At 47.1% G+C, this 21,427-nt stretch overlaps 1 protein-coding gene across 2 annotated transcripts in view; it reads left to right on the top strand.

Annotated features, from left to right (window-relative positions):
• Window positions 1-21,427, top strand: part of TFEB (transcription factor EB) — a 242,387-nt gene that overhangs the window by 181,619 nt on the left and 39,341 nt on the right. Inside the window, exon 1 of one of the 2 annotated variants that reach the window (XM_086923534.1) lies at window positions 20,213-20,458. The exons of the other annotated variant lie outside the window; for it this stretch is intronic. Within the exon in view, the coding sequence (XP_086779660.1) occupies window positions 20,286-20,458 (173 nt within the window). The 5' untranslated portion in view covers window positions 20,213-20,285. Of the gene's footprint in view, window positions 1-20,212; window positions 20,459-21,427 lie in introns of those variants that run through there. 2 annotated transcript variants of the gene reach the window in all.

Raw genomic sequence — 21,427 nt, 5'->3', positions numbered from 1 at the left:
TTAAGCCTGAGACAGAGACGCCAAGTATAGGTTGATCTTCTGTAAAAGCAACACAGAGACCCCAGATAATGCCCCTGGCTTGGACAGTGGTGTAATAAAATGCACAGGATTAAGGCAAAACTGCAAGTGAAGTTAAGAGCGAGTTGTGTGGGATTTTGATTCTGTGTAGAGTGGGAAACACAATGATCAATCACATATTTCTCCATATACAATGTCAGCTTTTGTCTGTGACCTTAACACCTGATACAGCTTAAAAAAAAAAATAAGCATTCATGTTCTTCATTAGATATATTTGGATCTAATAAAGAGGCAGAGGTGGGTGTGTTCGGTGCAAAGCACCAACCGACACTCTTGATGCGAGTGTGACCACAGAGCCAGTCCCGCCCGCCCCCTTTGTGGGCTAATGCATACCCTTCTTGGGTATGACCATTGTGTGGATCCGTGTATGTAAGTCTTAGTGATTGTATATGTTTAACAGTGTGGAGTCATTAATGGATTCCTACCAAATTGTTTACGGACTTTTATGGTCCAAATGAAGGCTTGTTGACCCATAATTGCAGCATAGGCTGTAACATGTAGACCGTATTACGGACGCCGAGACCGTTGTGCTCCTCAGGTGTCTATCCTAAGTACCATCAGAGTATGTCCTGCTTTAACCTTATCAGGGTGACCACTATTAAAAAGTATCTATATTGTTACACACTCTATAATTTACCCCCTTTCTTCACCATACAATATCAAAAAACTCCCAGATTTTCTCGGTGACCCCACCCAGACTTGCTGTCATTCTGGGAGGGGGGTCCAATGATGAAGCATGCCAAAAAATCTTTGTGAATTCTAATAGATTATTTAATCAGGGTCATCCAACTGGAATAATCTTTCTGAATTGGGTTTCCTTAGCCCTTTTTATTGATTAATCCAATAATATGGGAGATGGTAAGGTACCCCTGGCTTAAGCTGCTGGTTCCTTATTTTGATAGATATCTGTAGTGAAGCAGAGCCTTGGGAGAAAAATACGATTTGGGGGCAGGTGAGGGCACCTGTCCTCTGGTAGTGCTCAGCGAGGCTCACTTTTGGAGATGGATGGACTTCTTGGACCCAATACCACAATATAATGTGGTATAGAAGTTCGAGAACTTCAGTTTGATCATATATTAATTTGAGTTAGAATAGGCTAAAGGAGGAGCAGGAGGAAAATGGAGGAAGTGAGGAGACACAAGTTGGACTATAGTTTTTGTGTTTACCTAGGGGAAGGGAAAAGTTGTCCTAACTACATATTCTATGAAACAAGATTGCACGTCTATAGCATGGCAATCATGGACGCAATTGATGAGATGCAACAGATAGCATTATACCACACGTGGAGGGGCAGGGCTTAGTAGAATGGGGCATGAGACCAAACTTAGTAATTTCCAACACTACGATGTATAGAAATATAAAATTGTTGACATGAACCATGCAAAAGCTTACTGGTTTTGTGAAGTACACACATAGCTCATGCAACATTCCACATAGATCACATTCCTTCACGAGATTAATCTAATTCATGAAGAGGAATGCAAGATCCATAACAAATGGAGAGAACAGATGTTGTTCACCACTTATTCTGCCTATACGAAAGAGATGCTCATCTGGGTGTCACCTGGAGTCTCATTCCAACTCTGTTACTCTGTGGTGGATGTAGTGCGGATATAGGCGATGGTTTATGGTCTTTTAAATGGAGCTGAAGTGTGTGTGATGAATACCAAAACTCTTAACTATGAGGCTAGGACTTATTTTCAGACCCTAAATGGCATATTAATATCGTACATAGATGTCCCAATGATGTGGATCGGTGTATAATTGATGGTGACATGGATCGGCACCCTCCTAGACAATACATGAAACCAGATACGACAGAGGCGTTAATAGAGTCTATGGATAATATTTAGTACGTAAATAATTAGAGAGTACTACACCCAAAAAGCAGAGAATATTTGTGCTATCCTACCACACACAATACATAATACAGATTGGACATATTGTTAGAGTTAAAGGTCTAGTGACTAAAATATAGGTAGTGCAATACCTAGGCAGATTCCTTTCTAGCCACTCACCTCTTTTACCAGTATGTAACATGAATCTACCATGTTATAGATTAAAAATTGTATTAATACATGTAACATTGTTATCCCTACATACCTAGAACACATCTGGGGATCCACTTATACCAGGGCAAATAAGTGGGAAGTATTGAAAGAAGTACTTAGATTAGAATACATGAGTAAGCTTTTCCACACACATAGACAATTACTACAAATCCTATCTAGAGAAGAGTAGAAGCTGAGACAAATACAAAGGAAGGCACCGGGTTGCCCAGCTATCAGGAGAGACCTGCTCGAAGCACAGCACAAGGTGGGGAAAACATGGGCCACCCTCAAGAGGTACATGTGTAAAAAGTACAGACAGGTGCTCAATAAGGAAGTAGAGAGGTCAGGAAGATTTTTGGGCCTAGCGGCTGTATAGGTAAAGATTTCCCCAGCAATAATGTCACTAATCACAGCAGAGGGTAACTAAGCAATAACAGAAGTCAGTATAAACCAGACACTCAGTGCGTTTTTAGCAGGGTATATAAAAGCCCTCCCCCTGGTAGCACATCAATGTTGGAATTCCTGCAAAATTTTAGAACCTCCAGGCTCACAGTGGGCCAGGCCGCTGATGTGAACCTCAAACTCTTAAAAGACATCACAATAGACTCCATTCAGGGAATGCAGAGTGATAAAGCACCTGGTGTAGAAGGTTTGCCCTCAGAATTCTACCAGTCTTTCCTGGTACAGATTCCAGAGAAGATCCTGGAGTTTTATAATGAGGCCAGATCCTTGGCATGGTTACCCAACATTTGCAGCAGGCAGTCAGTTGAAGGTTTTCAAGGCAGATAGAGATCCTGAGGAACTGGGATTGTACAGACCTCTGAATTATTAATGTAGATGTAAAAATATTATCCAAAAAATTGGCAAACAGAATGTTGTGTATGATTGTCTCCCTGGTACACAGCAACTTGTGTGGCTTCTGCGCAAAGCATCCTTATGAAGTTACGGAGGCTGGCTCATGCTTCAGTGTTACAATTGGCTAGAATTAAAGGGAGTGCAGATAGTGCTAGACATCATAAAAGCTTTTCACACAATTGACAGGTCACACTTGAGAAAATGGGGCTTGGCCCAAACGTTCAGAGTTGGGAGTGAGTCTTATGCACAGACCCAGTGACATATGTAATCCTGTACATCTTTTATGAGTGATTTTGCTGAGTGATGCAAGTTCAAGGGGCTTGGAGCAGATGTCTGCTGTAGGCCATTCAAACCTAGGAAGGGAGGCGAAAGCTGAAGATTTTAGAGGCCTGAGGCGGACATCTCAAATGACCCATTTAAATCTATTTGAGAAGCAAAGGAGGAGATCTTGATATCCAGAGCAGGTGCCCACAATGGTACTGAGAGGTGAAGGGCGAAGGTCTGAGAAACCAGTATAGCATCAGCATAATAGGCCATGTAAAACTTACTGATTAATGAAATAAGTTAAGGCTGGGGTATAACAGATCTTCTTTCACAATCACAGTTCAGTTTGATGTTCACAAAAGCCGTATCTTAAGCATCATAGACGGAAATGGTGAGAACTTTGCTGGGCCTGGCGGGCAATGCAGGATAATGATCATGTTCCCATCGTCTAGTGTGGAGGTGAAGAAGGTCCCTGGGCCTACTGCCTGCCCTTAAAAAATTAAACTGAAAAGTTTCATTTTTATTTTTTAAATGCATCCCGTTTTCCTTTAAGGAAAACTTGCTGTATTTAAAAAAAAAAAACTGCTTTATTTAATAGCAGTCCCACACATGGTGGTCTGCTCACCCCAGCAGGCCACCATCCCTGGGAGTGCCAGCCATTCCCAATGGGGTCGAAAATTGCGACAGCCTCATTAATATTCATGAGGCATGCAATTTGCGACCCCATTGGGAATTGCAAACAATGTCTCAGATACTGTTGTACATAGCATTTTGCGACTCGTAAATTGCTATGTTCGTACATCTGGCCCTGAGCTACATACAGCTTGATGCCTCTGAGTAACTGTGGTGAAGGGCAGGGGCAGAGGCAGAGTCAGTCACTGGTCAGGTCAGTTATTCCGAAAGGTGTGTGAAACTTCAGAAAATAGGATCACATGTCATGACCTCTGAATGATCTATGGGAGTCGGGCAGAGCTAGTAACATGACAAACCAGTATCTCTGAGAATCTAGCAGTACCGGCTGTGGAAGAGCTAGGTAGAAGTCAGACCCTTGCTTCTAAGAGCCCTGGGTTGACAGGCCGGCTAGGAGGACTTAGAGCCACTATTTCTTCAGAGTAGTGAACAGATGAAATGTAAATGAATGTATGAAGGTATGTATGTAGTATTTTCTTATTGCAAATGTAGAAGAAAGGCAGCAGATCGCTGTCTGGAGTCACCAACAAACATAAAGACTGATAGGGGAGGTAGCTGGTTTGTGTACTCAATGCATTGTAATGGGTTTTCTTTAAAGAGGTGCATCCTCAGTTCTTTCATAAATTGGAGCAGTGTTGCGTGGAATATGTCATGTACTTGGGAAACCTAAGTTAATGGCATTTTCATCATCTACCTATCGGCACCTGAGTGAGCAACAATTGCAGAATGGAGGCATATGTAGAAGGAGTTTCCCTTAAAAGCACATAATTAAAAAACACTTTGTTGACATTTATGGCACCTGCAATTTAAGTGAAAGCTGGACATAGAAAATAAGGTTACGCGACCCCCAGCGGCCCTGAAGAAAGCCTTGGTCATATTCCATTATAGGCTGAAACATGTTGGCCATCTCGCAGTTATTTGTTTACACTGCAATCATCGTATTGCACTGTTCTTGTTTTTAAATAGGAAGGGGCTCACGCCCAATAAAATAGTTGTTGTGAAGTTCCCTATCCTTTTTTAATCACCACTTAGATATTATTTTTGCACTGCACTTTCCCATTATATCAACATCATGTGGTAAAACCGAGTGATTGCGGGTTATTACCCCGAGCCAACCAACGGGGTATGTAGGCTGTCTCAAGGATCAAGAGACACAATACCCGGGTAGGATTACCAAATGATAATATTGATCACTACATGACATTGATGGGAATCCTCATTTCGGTTGACTGACAATCACGGGTGTTGCACATTTTGGTGATATGTTCTGTTGGTATAATATAATTTATCTTTTCCCGGTGTACTCTATGAGACATTAGGATAATTGAGAGAAATCACTAATTGATTTCTAACCTAGACCCCTAAGTTGTCTTTGTTGTATTTATCAGTTCCCCTGGGGGATAATACTTAGGCAAGGTCTTTAAACATCCCTCTAGCCCTCATCCATCGTATTGTTATTAGCATAGAAAATAAGGCCCAGATTTCTAGCTTGTTACAAAGATGCTTTTTATTTTTATTTTAGGAGTTTTATATAGTGCTAGCTGGACCCGAGGGTATCCGAGCGCTTCACAGCATGTACAATTATGTGTAAATAGACTGTACAGAGAGTATAGAAGAACATTAGGGTTCAAGCTGGGTGAAGATCGAACAAAGGAGCGAACGAGCAAAGGGGCGTGGAGGGTGCAGGTCAAACAAGACGAGCACCCAAAGGTTTCCTTGTTCAAACAGGACGGGTGTTCACAGGTTTTCTTGATCCGAGTCAGTGTTATCGGTCACAAAATTAAGGTAAGATGGAGAGCCGGCTAAGGTACTTCCTTGACTCTTATCGGTTCGCTCGAGAGCGGTCGAGGAAGAGGACTTTGAGCAGGTTTTAGAATTTTGTAAACGAGGGGGTCGTTTTAATGTGGGGGGGTGGAGTTCCAGATTTTTGGGGCATTTCCAGCAAATGATTTGGTTGCGGTTTTTTGCTTACGAGTTTTCAGCGGGATGAGTAGTAGAGTGTTGGAACTCCTGTGGTTCCTGGACTGGCTGACCCTTTTGAGTTTGGCGGCCAAGTATTCCAGTTTACCTGTGTGCAGGTCTTTGTGCGTGAGGAAGGCTGTTCTGAAGCTGGCTCACATGTAGATGGAGTACCCATGGACCAGGCCACTAAGTTAATCGACCACAAGGGTTTCTCCATTCCAAAAAGCAGAATCTCTGTCTGTTTTTTTGCAGAACTCTGTAGTAAGTGATTCAGAAAATTCAAGATGCTATCTGGTTGAGATACTTTGGGAAAGCAAAGTATTTATGAACTGCATCCTTTGAGTTATTAAAAGAAAACATGACGAAACTGTTTATTTATTTTCATTTTTATTTATTGTGGTTTTTATATAGCATGGGCTTGGTCCAAAGGCAATAGAACGTTTGTCAAGAGAGTAGGAAATAAGTAGGAAATAAGTTCTGGTTAATAAACATCAATAAAATAACCTATTAACACCAGGAAAAGAAGTTCATGCCAGTGGAGACCTAACAGGCTAAGAAGTAGTAAGCTAAGCTAAGCTTTGCAGTAAATCAGCTGTAAGTAGCCATGAGAGTAGAGAGAAGAAATATTTCGTAACAGGAAAGACTGGAAGACTGGTAAGTCAACATAGGAGATGCAAGCAATTCTCTCTACTTTAATTGAAATGTCTCTCAAATACGAGGATTTTGAGTTCCCTTTTAACTGCTGAACAGACAAGCTGTGTGAAAAAGGCTGGTGCGAATGAGTTCCAAAGCTTTGTTGCAATACCAAAGAATGCCTGACTCAAGCAGCATTCTTCCTAAAAGCCGGAGGTTCGAGCAGGAGGGACTGTTGGACCGGCCTCGTGGCGTGGCCCGACCACTCCCCGCATGGGGGGTCCCGGACTACTGCTACCCCTGTTCCCCGGACAAGAGCCGCGCCTTCAGCCCTCCGGGTCACCCCGAGCTCTTCCCCGACGGAACTCAGACTCGCATCCGCAACCTTCTCGGCTGGCCAGGGCCCTTTCCCGAACTACCGTCCCCAGCCCAGCCGCCATCTTGGACCCTCCACGACCAGGCCTCGTGGCCTCGGGTCGACCTCCGCCTCAGGCCCAGCCAAGCCCCGACATCGAGGCACCACCATCCACCCAGGGGGTAACGAGACCACTTGGCGAGTCAATGAGAGAAGGAGTGTCGATAGCTCCCCTCCGCCTGGTTTCGATCGCCCCCAGCCTCCCTGGGCGCTGGCTCCACCCCCCTGCTGGGTGTCTGGACTCCCTCATCACCGGAACCCCCGACCTCCAAGTGCGAGGGTCCGGACATCAAAGGGCGCCAGGCCTATAACTGGGGTAGCTCCAGAGCAGGAAGGAGTTGTATCCTGTAGTCGAGAGACACCATGACAAACTCATCCTTGGAGGCTTGCTGGCGCTGCCGCGGCTCCTCTTCGTGAACCATCTTTGAAGGCCTGCTGGCGCTGCCGCGGCTCATCCTCGTGAACTATCCTTGAAGGCCTGCTGGCGCTGCCGCGACTCATCTTCGTGAACCATCTTTGAAGGCCTGCTGGCGCTGCCGCGGCTCATCCTCGTGAACTATCCTAGAAGGCCTGCTGGCGCTGCCGCGGCTCATCTTCGTGAACCATCTTTGAAGGCCTGCTGGCGCTGCCGCGGCTCATCCTCGTGAACTATCCTAGAAGGCCTGCTGGCGCTGCCGCGGCTCATCTTCGTGAACCATCTTTGAAGGCCTGCTGGCACTGCCGCGGCTCATCCTCGTGAACTATCCTTGAAGGCCTGCTGTTCAGAAAACGTAAAGTTTTCCAACTAAGTAGGAGGGAGTGGAGTTGTGGATGATTTTTTACTACTGGGTATCATGCATATTGGGCTCTTATATCGATGGAGAGACGTTGTAGGGTGCAGAGATTAGGAGAGATGTGGATGAATTTCATGTGGCCTGTCACAAAGAGGCCAGCAGCATGGAGCACTGATTTCAGAGGACCTATATGCACTTTAGAGAGACCAGAAAGAAGTAAGTTATCATAATCTGTCCAGGACCACAGGGTTGAAGTCCTACTCCGTAATGAACTTCATGAGGTCCCAGAGCAGTCTTAGCTGGTGTAATGCTCTTTTGGCCATTGCTGAGATTTGCCTCTGGAGGTCTAGATAGCTGTTGGGGATAAAGCACAATGATTTGGCATTCACCACAATGGTGGATAGCAGCTATGGGGAGATAAAAATTCCACCCACTCCTAGGGAGGTTAAACATTTTTGGAGAGATTAGTAGAAATTCACTTTTAGTTGGATTGAGTTGTAAGTGGTGGTTGGATATGCATTTTTGAAACTTGCCGAGGGTAAAGAGAGAAGACAGATGTCTTCATGGTATGAAATCATCAGGTAGATCTCTGTATCATCCACTTATTGATGATACAGGATTCCAGGTTTTCTCAAAATAGCTCCAAGCGGTTCAAAATATAGATTAAACAGGGTTAGAGAGAAGATAGAGCCATGTGAAACCCCATGTTTTAGGTTGGTTGTGCCTGAGACAAAGCTCCCAGTTTTCACTATTTGTGAACAGTTTGTCAAATCAGAGTTCCTGAGAAATCAGGAGTTCCCTTGATCGAGGAGACAGAGAGTCATCCACAATTTACAGATAGGCTGTTTCTGGGCTGTAACCCTGCTTGAAGCCAGATTGGAAAATATCAAGACATGTATACGACTTTGTGTATCGATAGCTGAGATGCTGCACAGATATCTGATTTCTTCCCTAAGAAGGATATGTAGAAACCTGGCAAACATTGTTCAAGTCATTGGTTTCCGCTTTCAGTTTTTTGAGAATAGAGAAGATCTAGCTAATTTTCATACTGTACGGAAAACACCTTGTTTCAGTGAGGAGTTCACTTGGAAGGTCGAGTAAGGCAGCAGCATTTTGGTCATCTCCTTGCTCTGTGACCCAGCAAAGAGGTGATTAGAAGGTTTGACCTTGGGTATAGTTTCAAGTAACGTTTAATCCTATTGTGTCAGAGTGTGACGATGTCAGCTGGACTTTAGGGGTCAGTGTGCAACCGTCTGGGACAGTGGATTTTGGAAGAAGTGGTTACTCAACAGACTGTAAAACGCTCCAGAAACATCGAGGATGACTTACGCTCTTAACGCCCCCCCAAAACACAGCCATGCACAAAGGCACCCTCTTCTCCGACCGCCCGCTTAACTAGAAACGAGGGTTTGAAAGATAACCACCCACTGATCTTGTAAGGTCCTCAGGGAGTACTTATGTCGATGGCACAAATAACGGCCACACAAACACTTGCACCCAGGGAACAAGTCTACAACTCCGCAAAACAGGGGAATATATTTAGACAGTACAAGAAAAACACCCTCACATCCACTCACCCTCACACCCCCTCACACCCCCTCACCCACCCTCACACCCCCACACCCCCTCACACCCCCACACCCTCACATCCCCTCACCCTCACATCCCCTCACCCTCACATCCTCTCACCCTCACACTCACCCTCACCCACCCTCTTACCCTCACACACACTCACCCTCACACACCCTCACCCTCACACACCCTTACCCTCACATCCCCTCACCCTCACAGCCCCTCACCCTCAGACCCCCTCACATACACCCTCACCAACCCTCTCACCCTCACAAACCCCCCTCACCCTCACACACCCTCTCACACCCTCACCATCCCTCACACACCCTTACCCGCACACCCCCCACCCCCTTGCCCTCACACCCGCACACCCCCTCACCCTCACTCACCCTCACACTCACACTCACACCCTCATCCTCACACACCCTCACCCTCCCTCACCCTCATACCCCTCACCCTCATACCCCTCACCCTCACACCCCCTCACCCTCACATCCCCTCACCCTCACACCCCCTCACCCTCACCCACCCTCACCCTCACACCCCCCTCACCCACCCTGACCCGCCCTCTCACCCTCACACCCTCTCACCCTCTCACCCTCACACCCTCTCACCCGCACACACCCTCACACACACCCTCATCCACCCTCACACACCCGCTCATCCACCCTTACCAACCCTCTCACCCTCACACACACACCCTCACCCACACCCTCTCACACACCCTCTCACCCTCACACATGCTCTCACCCACCCTCACACCCCCTCACCCTCACACACACCCTCACCCTCACACACCCCCTCACCCTCACCGACCCTTTCACCCTCACCCTCACACAGCCTCCTCACCCTCTCACACACCCTCACACATGCTCTCACCCACCCTCACACACCCTCACACCCCCTCGCCCTCACTCCCCCTCACACCCCCTCACCCTCACACCCTCATCCACACACCCCCTCACCCTCACATCCCCTCACCCTCACATCCCCTCACCCTCACATCCCCTCACCCTCACATCCCCTCACCCTCACATCCCCTCACCATCACATCCCCCTCACCCTCACATCCCACTCACACCCCCTCACCCACCCTCAAGTCAAGTCAAGTCAAGTCACAGAATTTATATAGCGCACTACATACCCAGAGGGTTTCACACACCCTCACCTTCACTCTCCCTCACACCCCCTCACCCTCACAATCCCTCACCCTCACACACCCTCTCACCCTCACTCACCCTCACCACCCTCACTCTCACACAGCCTCACTCACACACCCTCAACCTCACCCCAGTCACCCCCCCTCACCCCTCCTCACCCCCACGCCCCCACACCTCTCCTCACCCCCACACCCTCACCCCCCTCACTCACCCTTGCACCCCCTCACCCTCATACCCCCTCACCCTCATCCTCACACACCCTCATCCTCATACCCCCTCACATCCCCTCACCCTCACATCCCCTCACTCACCCTCACCCACCCCCTCAACCACCCTCACCTGCCCTCTCACCCACCCTTTCCTGCCCTCTCACCCTCACACCCTCACCCTCACCCCCCCACGCCCCCTCACCCTCTCACACCCCCTCACACACCCTCACCCTACCTCACCGACCCTCTCACCCTCACACACCCCCCACACCCTCTCACACCCTCTCACCCTCACACATGCTCTCACCCTCACACCCCCTCACCCTCACACACACCCTCACTCGCACACACCCTCACGCTCACACACACCCTCACTCGCACACACCCTCACGCTCACCCTCACACCCCCTCACCCCCTCACCCTCACCTCACACCCCTCACCCTCACACTCCCTCACCCTCACACTCCCTCACCCTCACACTCCCTCACACTCCCTCACCCTCACACCCCCTCACCTTCAAACCCCCTTCACACCCCCACACACCCTCACACACCCTCACCTCCCTTCACTCACACACCTTCACCCTCACACTCTCACCCTCACACATGCTCTCCCCCACCCTCACCCTCACACCCCCTCACCCTCACATCCCCCCTCACCCTCACACCCCCTCACCCCCTCAACCTCACACACCCCCTCACCCTCTCACACACCCCATCACCCTCACTCACCATCACCCTCACACCCCCACATCCCCTCACCCTTATACCCCCTCCCCCTCACTCCCCCTCACCCTCACACCCCCTCACCCACCCTTCCCCCACACCCCCTCACTCTCACCCCCCCTCACACACCCTCACCCTCACACACCCTCACACACCCTCACTCTCACACACCCTCACCCCCTCACACCTCCCTCACCCTCACACCCCCACACACCCTCACACCCCCTCACTCCCCCTCACACACCCTCACCCTCACAATCCCTCACCCTCACAATCCCTCACCCTCACACACCCTCTCACCCTCACACACCCTCTCACCCTCACCCTCACACCCTCTCTCACCCTCACACACCCTCACCCCCCTCACCCTCACACACTCTCACCCTCACACCCCCTCACCCTCACTCACCCTAACTCACCCTCACACACCAACACCCTCACCCACTCTCACACCCTCACTCTCACACAGCCGCACTACACTCACCCCCCTCACCCCTCCTCACCCTCACACCCCCACACCCCTCCTCACACTCACACCCCCACACCCTCACCCCCCTCACCCTCACACCCCCTCACCCTCACACCCCCTCACCCTCACACACCCTCATCCTCACACACCCTCATCCTCACACCCCTCACTCGCACTCACACACCCTCACCAGCATAGCATAACAAAACATAGCATAGCATAACAAAACATAGCATAGCATAACAAAACACAGCATAGCATAGCAAAAAAATCATAGGATAGCAAAACATAGCATAGCATAACAAAACAAAATAATCATAGGATAGCAAAACATAGCATAGCATAACAAAACAAAGCATAGGATAGCAAAACAAAACAAAGCATAGCAAAACAAAACAAAGCATAGCATAACAAAGCATAGCATAGCATAACAACACATAACATAACAAAACCAAGCATAGCATAACAAAGCATAGCAAAACAAAACATAGCATAACAAAACATAGCATAGCAAAACAAAGCATAGCATAATAAAACACAACAAAACATAGCATAGCATAACAAAACAAAGCATAGGATAGCAACACTAAACATAGCATAGCATAACAAAGCATAGGATAGCAAAACAAAACATAGCATAGAATAACAAAACATAGCATAACAAATAACAACACATAGCATAACAAAACATAGCAAAACAGAACAAAGCATAGCATAGCTTAACAAAACACAACAAAACATAGCAAAACAAAACCTATAATAGCATAGCGAAACATAGCATAGCATACCAAACTCAACAAAACAGCATAGCATAGAATAACAAAACATAGCATAGCAAAACCAAGCATAGCATAATAAAACACAACAAAACATAGCATATCATAACAAAACACAGCATAGCATAACAAAACATAGCATAACAAAACATAGCATAGCATAACAAATCACAGCATAGCATAGCATAACAAATCAAAGCATAGGATTGCGAAACATAGCAGAGCATAACAAAACAAAACATAGGATAGCAAAACAAAACATAGCATAGCATACAGCTTCACTCAGCACTACCACAGCATCACTCAGGGGCACCACAACATCACTATGCGCTACCACAGCATCACTGAACGCCACTGCATCACTCGTTCGCCATCACAACATCACTCAGCTCCACCACAGCATCAATCTGTGCAACCATTCAACAACAACTGGTTCAAATATGTTTTCTCAATGTTTCAAGCTGTATTACAAATGTAACAAAAAGATGTTAATATTTCACTTCAGTTGGATTTTCGTCACAATAAAATACACTGAACATAATGTTCACAAAAGTTATTTGCAAATGTTTAAGCTATTGCCATTATAAATTACAATAACTTTTATTTAAGTATTAATTATTTAAAAAAACTAAAGGCCAATGTTATTTGTAATATCAATACATGTAAGTCACGTAAATACAACACATATTACATTACAAATGCCTGGGAGTACTGGTCGACGCAAGATGGACTTTAAAAGATCAACTACTACACAGAAAAGTTCAGGCCAATAAACTACGCTTTGCTTTAAATCTACTAAAAACAAAACTGAATTGTCCTTCCAATTTACATCTGTTGAAGGTGATCGCAGCAAAATTTTTGCCATCGATCACGTACGGCTCAGAACTATTCAGAGGCAAAGACGCAAACTTCCTGAACATCCAACAGTCAGTGCTGTTCAAACACATCTTTCAAATTCCGAAGTGCGCCTCACAAGCGCAAGTACGCCTTGAATTTGGGCTATTAAATCAGCACCAAGCCAGACAAGTGGCAATACTAAAAATGTGCTGGAAATTAAGAACAGCTCAAGAGGACACGCTAATGGGTCTCTTCTGGATTGAAATAAATAAACAAACAAAAGGAAAAAACGCATGGATAACAAAACTTGAAGAAGGTCTGTCAAAACTTAATATGCAAGAGGCCTGGAACACCGGTCATACCTTTGCGACCTTCAAAAAAAGCAGTCAATGGTGCGGCAAAACTAGAATCCTGGATCACTGACAAAGCTGCACAAGCAAAGAAAAAACACGGCTGGATGGTACTTGCAACATATGAGAGGTGTGTTCCGCAACCATACTTAGTTAACCATATTACACCATCTACACAACAGATGCTCCTACGAGTACGGCTGGGAACTTACATCTCAAAAGACCAGACCCCTGCATGGAAGCAAACGTGGCCAACACCACTCTGCAGACTTTGTGGTCATGCAGAAGAAACTTTGATTCATCTTCTGTGCATTTGCCCAACCCTCACAACCCTGAGACGTTACTATCTCTTGCATATATTCCGCTCATTTCAAGTTAGAACATGTCGGCCGGCAGTTATGCTGGCACTGAACAACCAGCAGCTGCAGACAGCCTGTAGGGCCACCAGATTTCTTCAGAAGGCGAGCCTCCTAATAATGCAAACTGAAAAAATGGCGAACAATGGTATCAAATCAAAGGATTAAGGATTACAAAAGACGCCGATTTCAGCAAATGTCACAATTGTTTCATTCTTTTTTTTCTTTTAAAATAGAGAGTAAATGTAGGTTCTCATTCATTTTTCATTTCTATGATTTTTTGTTATATTCTCTTTACAGATTTTGTAAAGGTTTTAATTAACCATATACAATAAAATATTTACTTACTTGCATTACAAATGCAATAGGTGTCACATTTGCGAAAGTTATAACTATTGGCATTGTAAATGACAAAGCTATTAATTTCGCTATTTTCAAAAACAAAACATAAATAAAAAATGTGTCATTTACAAGACCAATAGCTCAAACTTTCCTATGCGAGACCTATTGCATTGAAAATGCTTGTTTCTGGGGCTCTCTTGCGAAGCAGTAAAGAGCTGCCTGGGAGACTATGTGTAAGCCTCCTCTGCATCAGGATGGAATCTTCAACTTTAGCTTATGGTGTGGAGGTAGGGAGGGATTCAGAGAGCATGCGGAGACCAGTGAAAGGCAGGGTCGGATTGGTAAGGCGGGCACTCGGGCAATGGCCATGGACCAGTATCGAAGTTCTAGTTGTGGGCTGCCTTTTTGACAGCCTGGGGGCCGATGTGGGCTGTGTCTGGTGTGTTCTGATGCCGACAGCGGTCCAGTGGGAGGCTGAGTGGCCTTTCTAGAGGCAGATAGGCGTCCATTACCTCCCTTTTATCAGCAAGCAGAGGTGTCACTCCCAACTCTCGCTGGGCCGGTCACTTAATGAGTGCATACTGGGGGAGAGGAGGGGGGGGCAGGGGGCCTGAGCTTAAGTGCCTCACTTGTTTTCATGTGTTTACAAAATTTCGCTGAAGCAGTGTTGGAGGAAAGGCAATATGCAAATGTGGGCCACTTTTTTTTAGTGTGCCCGGGCCGATTGCTAATCCCAATCCAACGCTGGTGAAGGGGGCTATCTTGTGTTGTGAGAGGGGAGTTTTGTGTTGTAAAGGTAGTGATAAATGGTTCAGTGAGTAAACTCGGCTCACACTGCTCTGAGCATCTCTTCAACATCTCAGAATGCTTCTCTCGTGTTCATGGTTGGGTTGCGGAGAGGCTGCCTGTGCTCGGATGGGCCTTTGTTTACTCATTGATCAGCTGCCTGTTTCTCGCATTTTCATTCCTCACTCCCCTAACTCTAATGAAAATAACACCCCAGTATCCCAAGGCTCTGCGGCGCTGGCTGGCTACACGCCGACCTTTCAGATCCAGGTGAGTGCTCTCTCTATCTCCTCCGCTTGGATGGAGCACTCCCCTCAAGGCTGGTAACTGTCGCAAGCTGCGCCTGCTCTGCGAGCCTGCATGTCTGGCGCGTCCTCCGCTCCTGATGGTTACAGGGAGCGCCTAGCAACAGCTCTCCCTGCTGACCCAGGGATGCTGGATACCGTTGCCTGCTAAGGTTATCCAGGGCTCGCCTCGTTTCCTTGACACTCGAGTGGTAGTGGCGATGGAGCAACCGAGGCTTGCTCGGAGAGGGGCAGTGGGCGTTTGCGGCACATAGAATAGAGCAAGTCATTTATCACTCTCAACAAAGGTCAATTTCCAGTCCGAGTTGTTATTTTTAAAAGGAATAGGATACGGGCCATGACTCACCCACTCACCCCGCGCACCAAGACATCTGCGGGAAGACAGGGGGCGGCAGAGACCTTTCCTTCAGGAAAAGAATTGGTCCTAGCTTGACTTTCTTTAATGCATGGGTAATGGTATCTTTTTATTGCATGTATGCATCTCAGTCGCAGCTTTCAGCGCGCTGTCCCTGAGTTCCTAGCTCACTTAGGCTAACGTATTAAAAGGGTTTAGAGCCACAATTCCTGTGAAATCACAAATACGCAAACCCCGGGTCGAGGTGTACTAAAGGGACTGTGCAAGTTGCACGTGACCCATTACGAATCGTGCAGAGAAAGGAGCATGAAAGGATGCTCCCAGGCGATTCCCAGGGACACGTAGCAATGGTTTGCTACCTCCGTTACTATTGCAATCCACTGAGGGCTTACCGACACAGGCCCTAGGAGGCGGTATACATCCGCAAGCGGGAATCTGTCCACGATGAACCCTCCCTCCACTGTGTGAATGTGGGCCATGGGCATTGCTGAGCAGGCATGCTACATACGCCCATTTACATTGTAACACAGTATACATCCTGACCTTTTAAGAGACCGGGTTTGCAGATTTGGTACATACAGTGACTGAGGTCTTCTGTCCTTCTCAGGCCTCCATCATTTCATCCCCAGCCCTTTTAAGGTTTGCAGTCATACATGTGTTAGTATTTTTGTGAACTGCAAAATAAGGCAAAATAACCCGTGCCGTGGGCAAATCAGTCGCAGTTTTGCACACTGACTGGTTTGTGAACCCAGGCGCAGTGCCTTGGGTACTTATTCCCTTTAAGTATGAAAGAGATGTATGTGATTTGCAATAGGTGAAAATGGCCTTAGACGCACTTATGGATTGTGTGTGTTTTGTGTAGCTGGGAGGGGGGGGGGGGGGGGGGGGGGGATTTGGCGTCCTCTGGGTAATTTCACCTGAGGCAGCAAACACTGCAGGGACGGCCCTGATGTGATCAATAGAACAGTTTAATTGAGGCGCAGTGGGGTACTTAATGAACCCCTATCTCGGGACTGATCAGTAGTAGTCAGAGTTCTTGATGCCCTGGTGCGTCCCACACCCTCAAAGCCTATCAGTTGGATTCAAATGGATCAGAAGAGACCATCACCCACGCACTCATAGCCAGCAGATTCCCTCTACACCGGAATCAATAAAACCCTGCTCCAAAAACTCCAGACCTTCCAGAACACAGCCACCAGACTCGTCCTGGGCATCCCACAAAAAGACCACATCACCCAGCACCTACAAAACCTCCACTGGCTCCCAGTCGAAAAGAGAGTGACATTCAAGCTACTCACTCACGCCTACAAATCCCTCCACAACATCGGACCCCAGTACGTCAGCAGAGATCCCCTTCTAAGCACCCGAGAGAACCTTTCGCTATGCCGACCTCGCCCTGGCCAAAACCCCTCGCATCCGCAGAGCCAGAACTGGTGGAAGAGCATACCCCTACATCTCAGCAAAAACCTGGAACAAGCTCCTGCTCAACATCAGACGTTCCCCCACTCCGAATGTCTTCGGGAAGAACCTAAATACCTGGGTCTTTGGGTAAGACGGAGCCACGTGCAGCTGCACGACCTCCACCCCCCCTCCCCAACGCCTTGAGACCCTCACACTTCACAAATCCCTGGTTGATTGATTGAATAATAGAGATAGAGTTTGAAGGTTTGAACTGGGGACAAGTCAGTCGATATTGGAAAACTCATTCACTCTGAGATCCATCCCTACATGTCTGGAGATCCCTTTGGAAATGATTAGAGAGCACCCGAGGTTGAAGACCTTGAGGTAGTTGAGAATGGTTAGAGGGACCATCACTGTCCACAATACAGAATCTGGTACATGGAAACAAATTATGCGACCTTTTTGCCATACACAGGACTAAGTCCAAAGGCAAGTGTATGCTGACACAAGAAGGCAAGTATATGCTGACACTAGAAGGCAAGTGTATCCTGACACTAGAAGGCAAGTGTATGCTGACACAAGAAGGCAAGTATATGCTGACACTAGAAGGCAAGTGTATCCTGACACTAGAAGGCAAGTGTATGCTGACACTAGAAGGCAAGTGTATGCTGACTCTAGAAGGCAAGTGTATCCTGACTCTAGAAGGCAAGTGTATGCTGACACTAGAAGGCAAGTGTATGCTGACACTAGAAGGCAAGTGTATGCTGACACTAGAAGGCAAGTGTATGCTGACACTAGAAGGCAAGTGTATGCGTACACTAGAAGGCAAGTGTATGCGTACACTAGAAGGCAAGTGTATGCGGACACTAGAAGGCAAGTGTATGCTGAAACCAGAAGGCAAGTGTATGCTGAAAGCATTGCATACCATCATCTTGGGGAGGGACAGGCTATAAGAATCATGCCAACTAGGCATTGGGTGTGTTGTGCATCTGAAGGGCTTCAAAAGGTAGGAATAAGACTTTGGTCGAAACTAGTGATCAGAGACTAATAAAAAACAATTTCTTTTTTAAAATGCACGTTTTTCTTAGAAGCCCGTCAAGGTGCTACTGAATGCTGGGCTGTGAATACCAAGACTGCGGAAAACACTCAACCAATCTTTTTCTGAGGCTATGCCCACAATCTTGAGAAACATTTATCCCAAACTCAGGATTTACACATCATACATCTGCTTTAGGGGAACTAATTAACTAACCAATGAAATATTCCCTTATATTGACCTTGCATTACCTAACTGCCTTAATTGCCTAAATCCAACAGGGTCTCTCACAGTTGGACTAAATGTTTTTTGCATAGGCTCCGCGGCTCGGGTTATTAAGCGGATTTAATTAATTTTGCTCATATGTGAGGGTAAAGTAGGAACAATATGATTCTTACGATGAAAATGCACTGATCTCCAATTCAAGTCCAACATAAAGGCTTATATGGAATGATAATGCGTACACGCGTATTGTTTCCTTTGAAGACTGTACTCTAGTTTCACAATGCCAATGTGAATGAATACTTCATTGATGCTTTTGCACAGTGTTTGAGGGGAGGGGCGCATGCTGGCGCGTCACTCCCCTCGCTAGGGATGATGGAGGAACAGAAGCTACAGCGACCAGTACTTCAAGGCCAAGCTCTCCCATGCCCGAGACAATGACCCCTCTTTATCCTGAGCGGCCTGTCATTCTGGACACTGTTCAATGCCTTGAGCACATCAGGCTGAAGCAACAGCCAACACCCCTCGGGCAACCTGCCCTCCAGCCCTGTACTCTGGCTCATGCCCAGGGCTGGTCCAGAGTACGGGGAGTGGTTGGGACATTGTCAAGTTTGGGAGCGGGAGGTGCCATGAGGGGTTAGTGGTAAAGGATCTGTGTCGCTGCCCCGGACTGTGTGTCCCTGAAGAGGCACGAGAAAGGGAGGGCACCGTAACTACTTAGAGTTACCAAAGGAAGACCGTGCACCCTGCTCTGCTTTGTGCGTGCCTGGAGATACCAGACCAAGAGTACATATCCCGTGCTACTCTGAAAGTGCCTAGAAGTACCAGGTGAAGAGTCCACATCCTGTGCTACTCTGTTTGTGCCTGGAGATACCAGAGCAAGAGTACATATCCCGTACTACTCTGTGAGTGCCTAGAAGTACCAGGTGAAGAGTTTGTGTTCTGTGCTACTCTGCATGGAGATACCGGAGCAAGAGTCCACATTCTGAGCTACTCTGTGAGTGCCTAGAGGTACCAGGTGAAGAGTCAGCATCTGTGAGCGCTAGGAGATACCAGTTGAAGAGTTTACATCCTGTGTTCCTCTGAGCGTGTCTGGAGATACCAGAGGCAGAGATCACATTCTGTGTTACTCTGTGAGTGCCTGTAGGTACCAGGTGAAGAGTCAGTGTCCTCTGCTTCTGTGTGAGTCCCTGGAGCTACTTGGTGAAGAGTTTTCTTCCTGTGCGACGGTGTGAATACCTGGCTACAAGGTGAAGAGCAAGCATCCTGTGTTCCTCTGAGAGTGCCTGAAGATACCTCAGGAAGGGATCACATTCTCTGTTACCCTGTGAGTGCCTGGAAGTACCAGGTGAAGAATCAGTGTAGTGTTACTCTGTGAGCTCTAGGAGCTACTGGTTCAACAGTACACCAATTGTTACTTTGTGAGTGCCTGGAGGTACAGCGTGAAGAGTTTACATCCTATGTTACTCTGTGAGAGCCTGGCAGCACCAGGTGAAGTCCGCATTGTGTTATTTTGTGAGGGCCTCGAGCTGCTGGTTAAGGAGTTTACATCCTGTGTTACTCTGTGAGTATCTGGAGGTACAGTGTGAAGAGTTTACATCCTGTGTTACTCTGTGAGTGTCTGGAGGTACAGAGTGAAGAGTTTACATCCTGTGTTACTCTATGAGTGCCTGGAGGTACCGGGCGAAGAGTCTGCATCCTGTGTTGCACAGAGCGCCCCCGACAGTGCGAAGGTCGGTCTGCGTCAGTCGGAGGATGCCGCTCCACTTACATCGGGCTCAGCTTGTGGAATGTCTCCCCGCCACTCTCCACTTCAAGGAGCAGAATGCGGAAAGGTAAGTCTGTCCCTGAACAATCCCAGTTTAGCCGGTAACATGTTTGTAATGTAAAACAGAAGTGCAAGCACTTCTTTTTAATAAGTACTCACAGCCTCATTGTACATGCAAATACTGCGTGCCTTATTATACTAGCGGAAGATTATGTCTCACAGAAAGTGCATGTACTTATGGTCGCCGCGTCTGGAGGTAATGCCTTACGGTGTCAATATATTTGCTTACTGTAACTGTTATCACTGTTTTACAGTGTCTGCAGGTACTCTGTGTTTACTGCACTGCAAGTACTCACTTCCTTACATTATATGCTGTCATTGACTGTAGCACTATCTGCTGTTACTCATTTTCTCACAGTGTATGCAGTTATTGGCTATCACAGTGCCTGCTGATACTCACTTCCTGGCAGTATGCAGGCATTAACAGTCCCACAGTATCTGCAGGTACGTGCTGTCGCACAGCATCTGTCATTGCTCACTTTCTCACAGGGTATGAGGGCACCAGGGTATCTGCAGGACTCACTGGCTCACAGTGTCTACAAGTTACTCAGTATTACAGTGTATGGAGTTACTGACTGTCATGCAGTATCTGTTGGAACTCAATTTCTGATAGTGTGTGCAGGTATTAACTGTCACACAGTATTTGCTGGTACACAATTTCTGATAGTGTTAGAAATGCAAATAAAATGACCCTGGATCCAATAAATTGGGGGTAAGGTGTGTCAGCAGAAAGGGGCGGAGTTATCAGGGGCAGAATAATGAAAAGGGGAGTTTGATATTCAGCTTATTCCTTTATTTGTAGGTGTCGCTTAAGACAGAGCATGTGCTATTTGTTGCGAGACAGTTTGTTAACTTACAGTAAGCTTAGTGCCCACCCACTGCTTACCATTGGTTGGCTTCATTGTCACTCTCATTTGCTTGCTTCTTATTTGTCAGCTTCCATAAGCTTTCCTTCCTCTTCTTGTGATTGTCCCTC

Source organism: Lissotriton vulgaris, chromosome 5 (genome assembly GCF_964263255.1).
Source record: "Lissotriton vulgaris chromosome 5, aLisVul1.2, whole genome shotgun sequence".
NCBI classification, from domain to species: domain Eukaryota; kingdom Metazoa; phylum Chordata; class Amphibia; order Caudata; family Salamandridae; genus Lissotriton; species Lissotriton vulgaris.
This window is presented reverse-complemented; position numbering and strand designations above follow the sequence as displayed.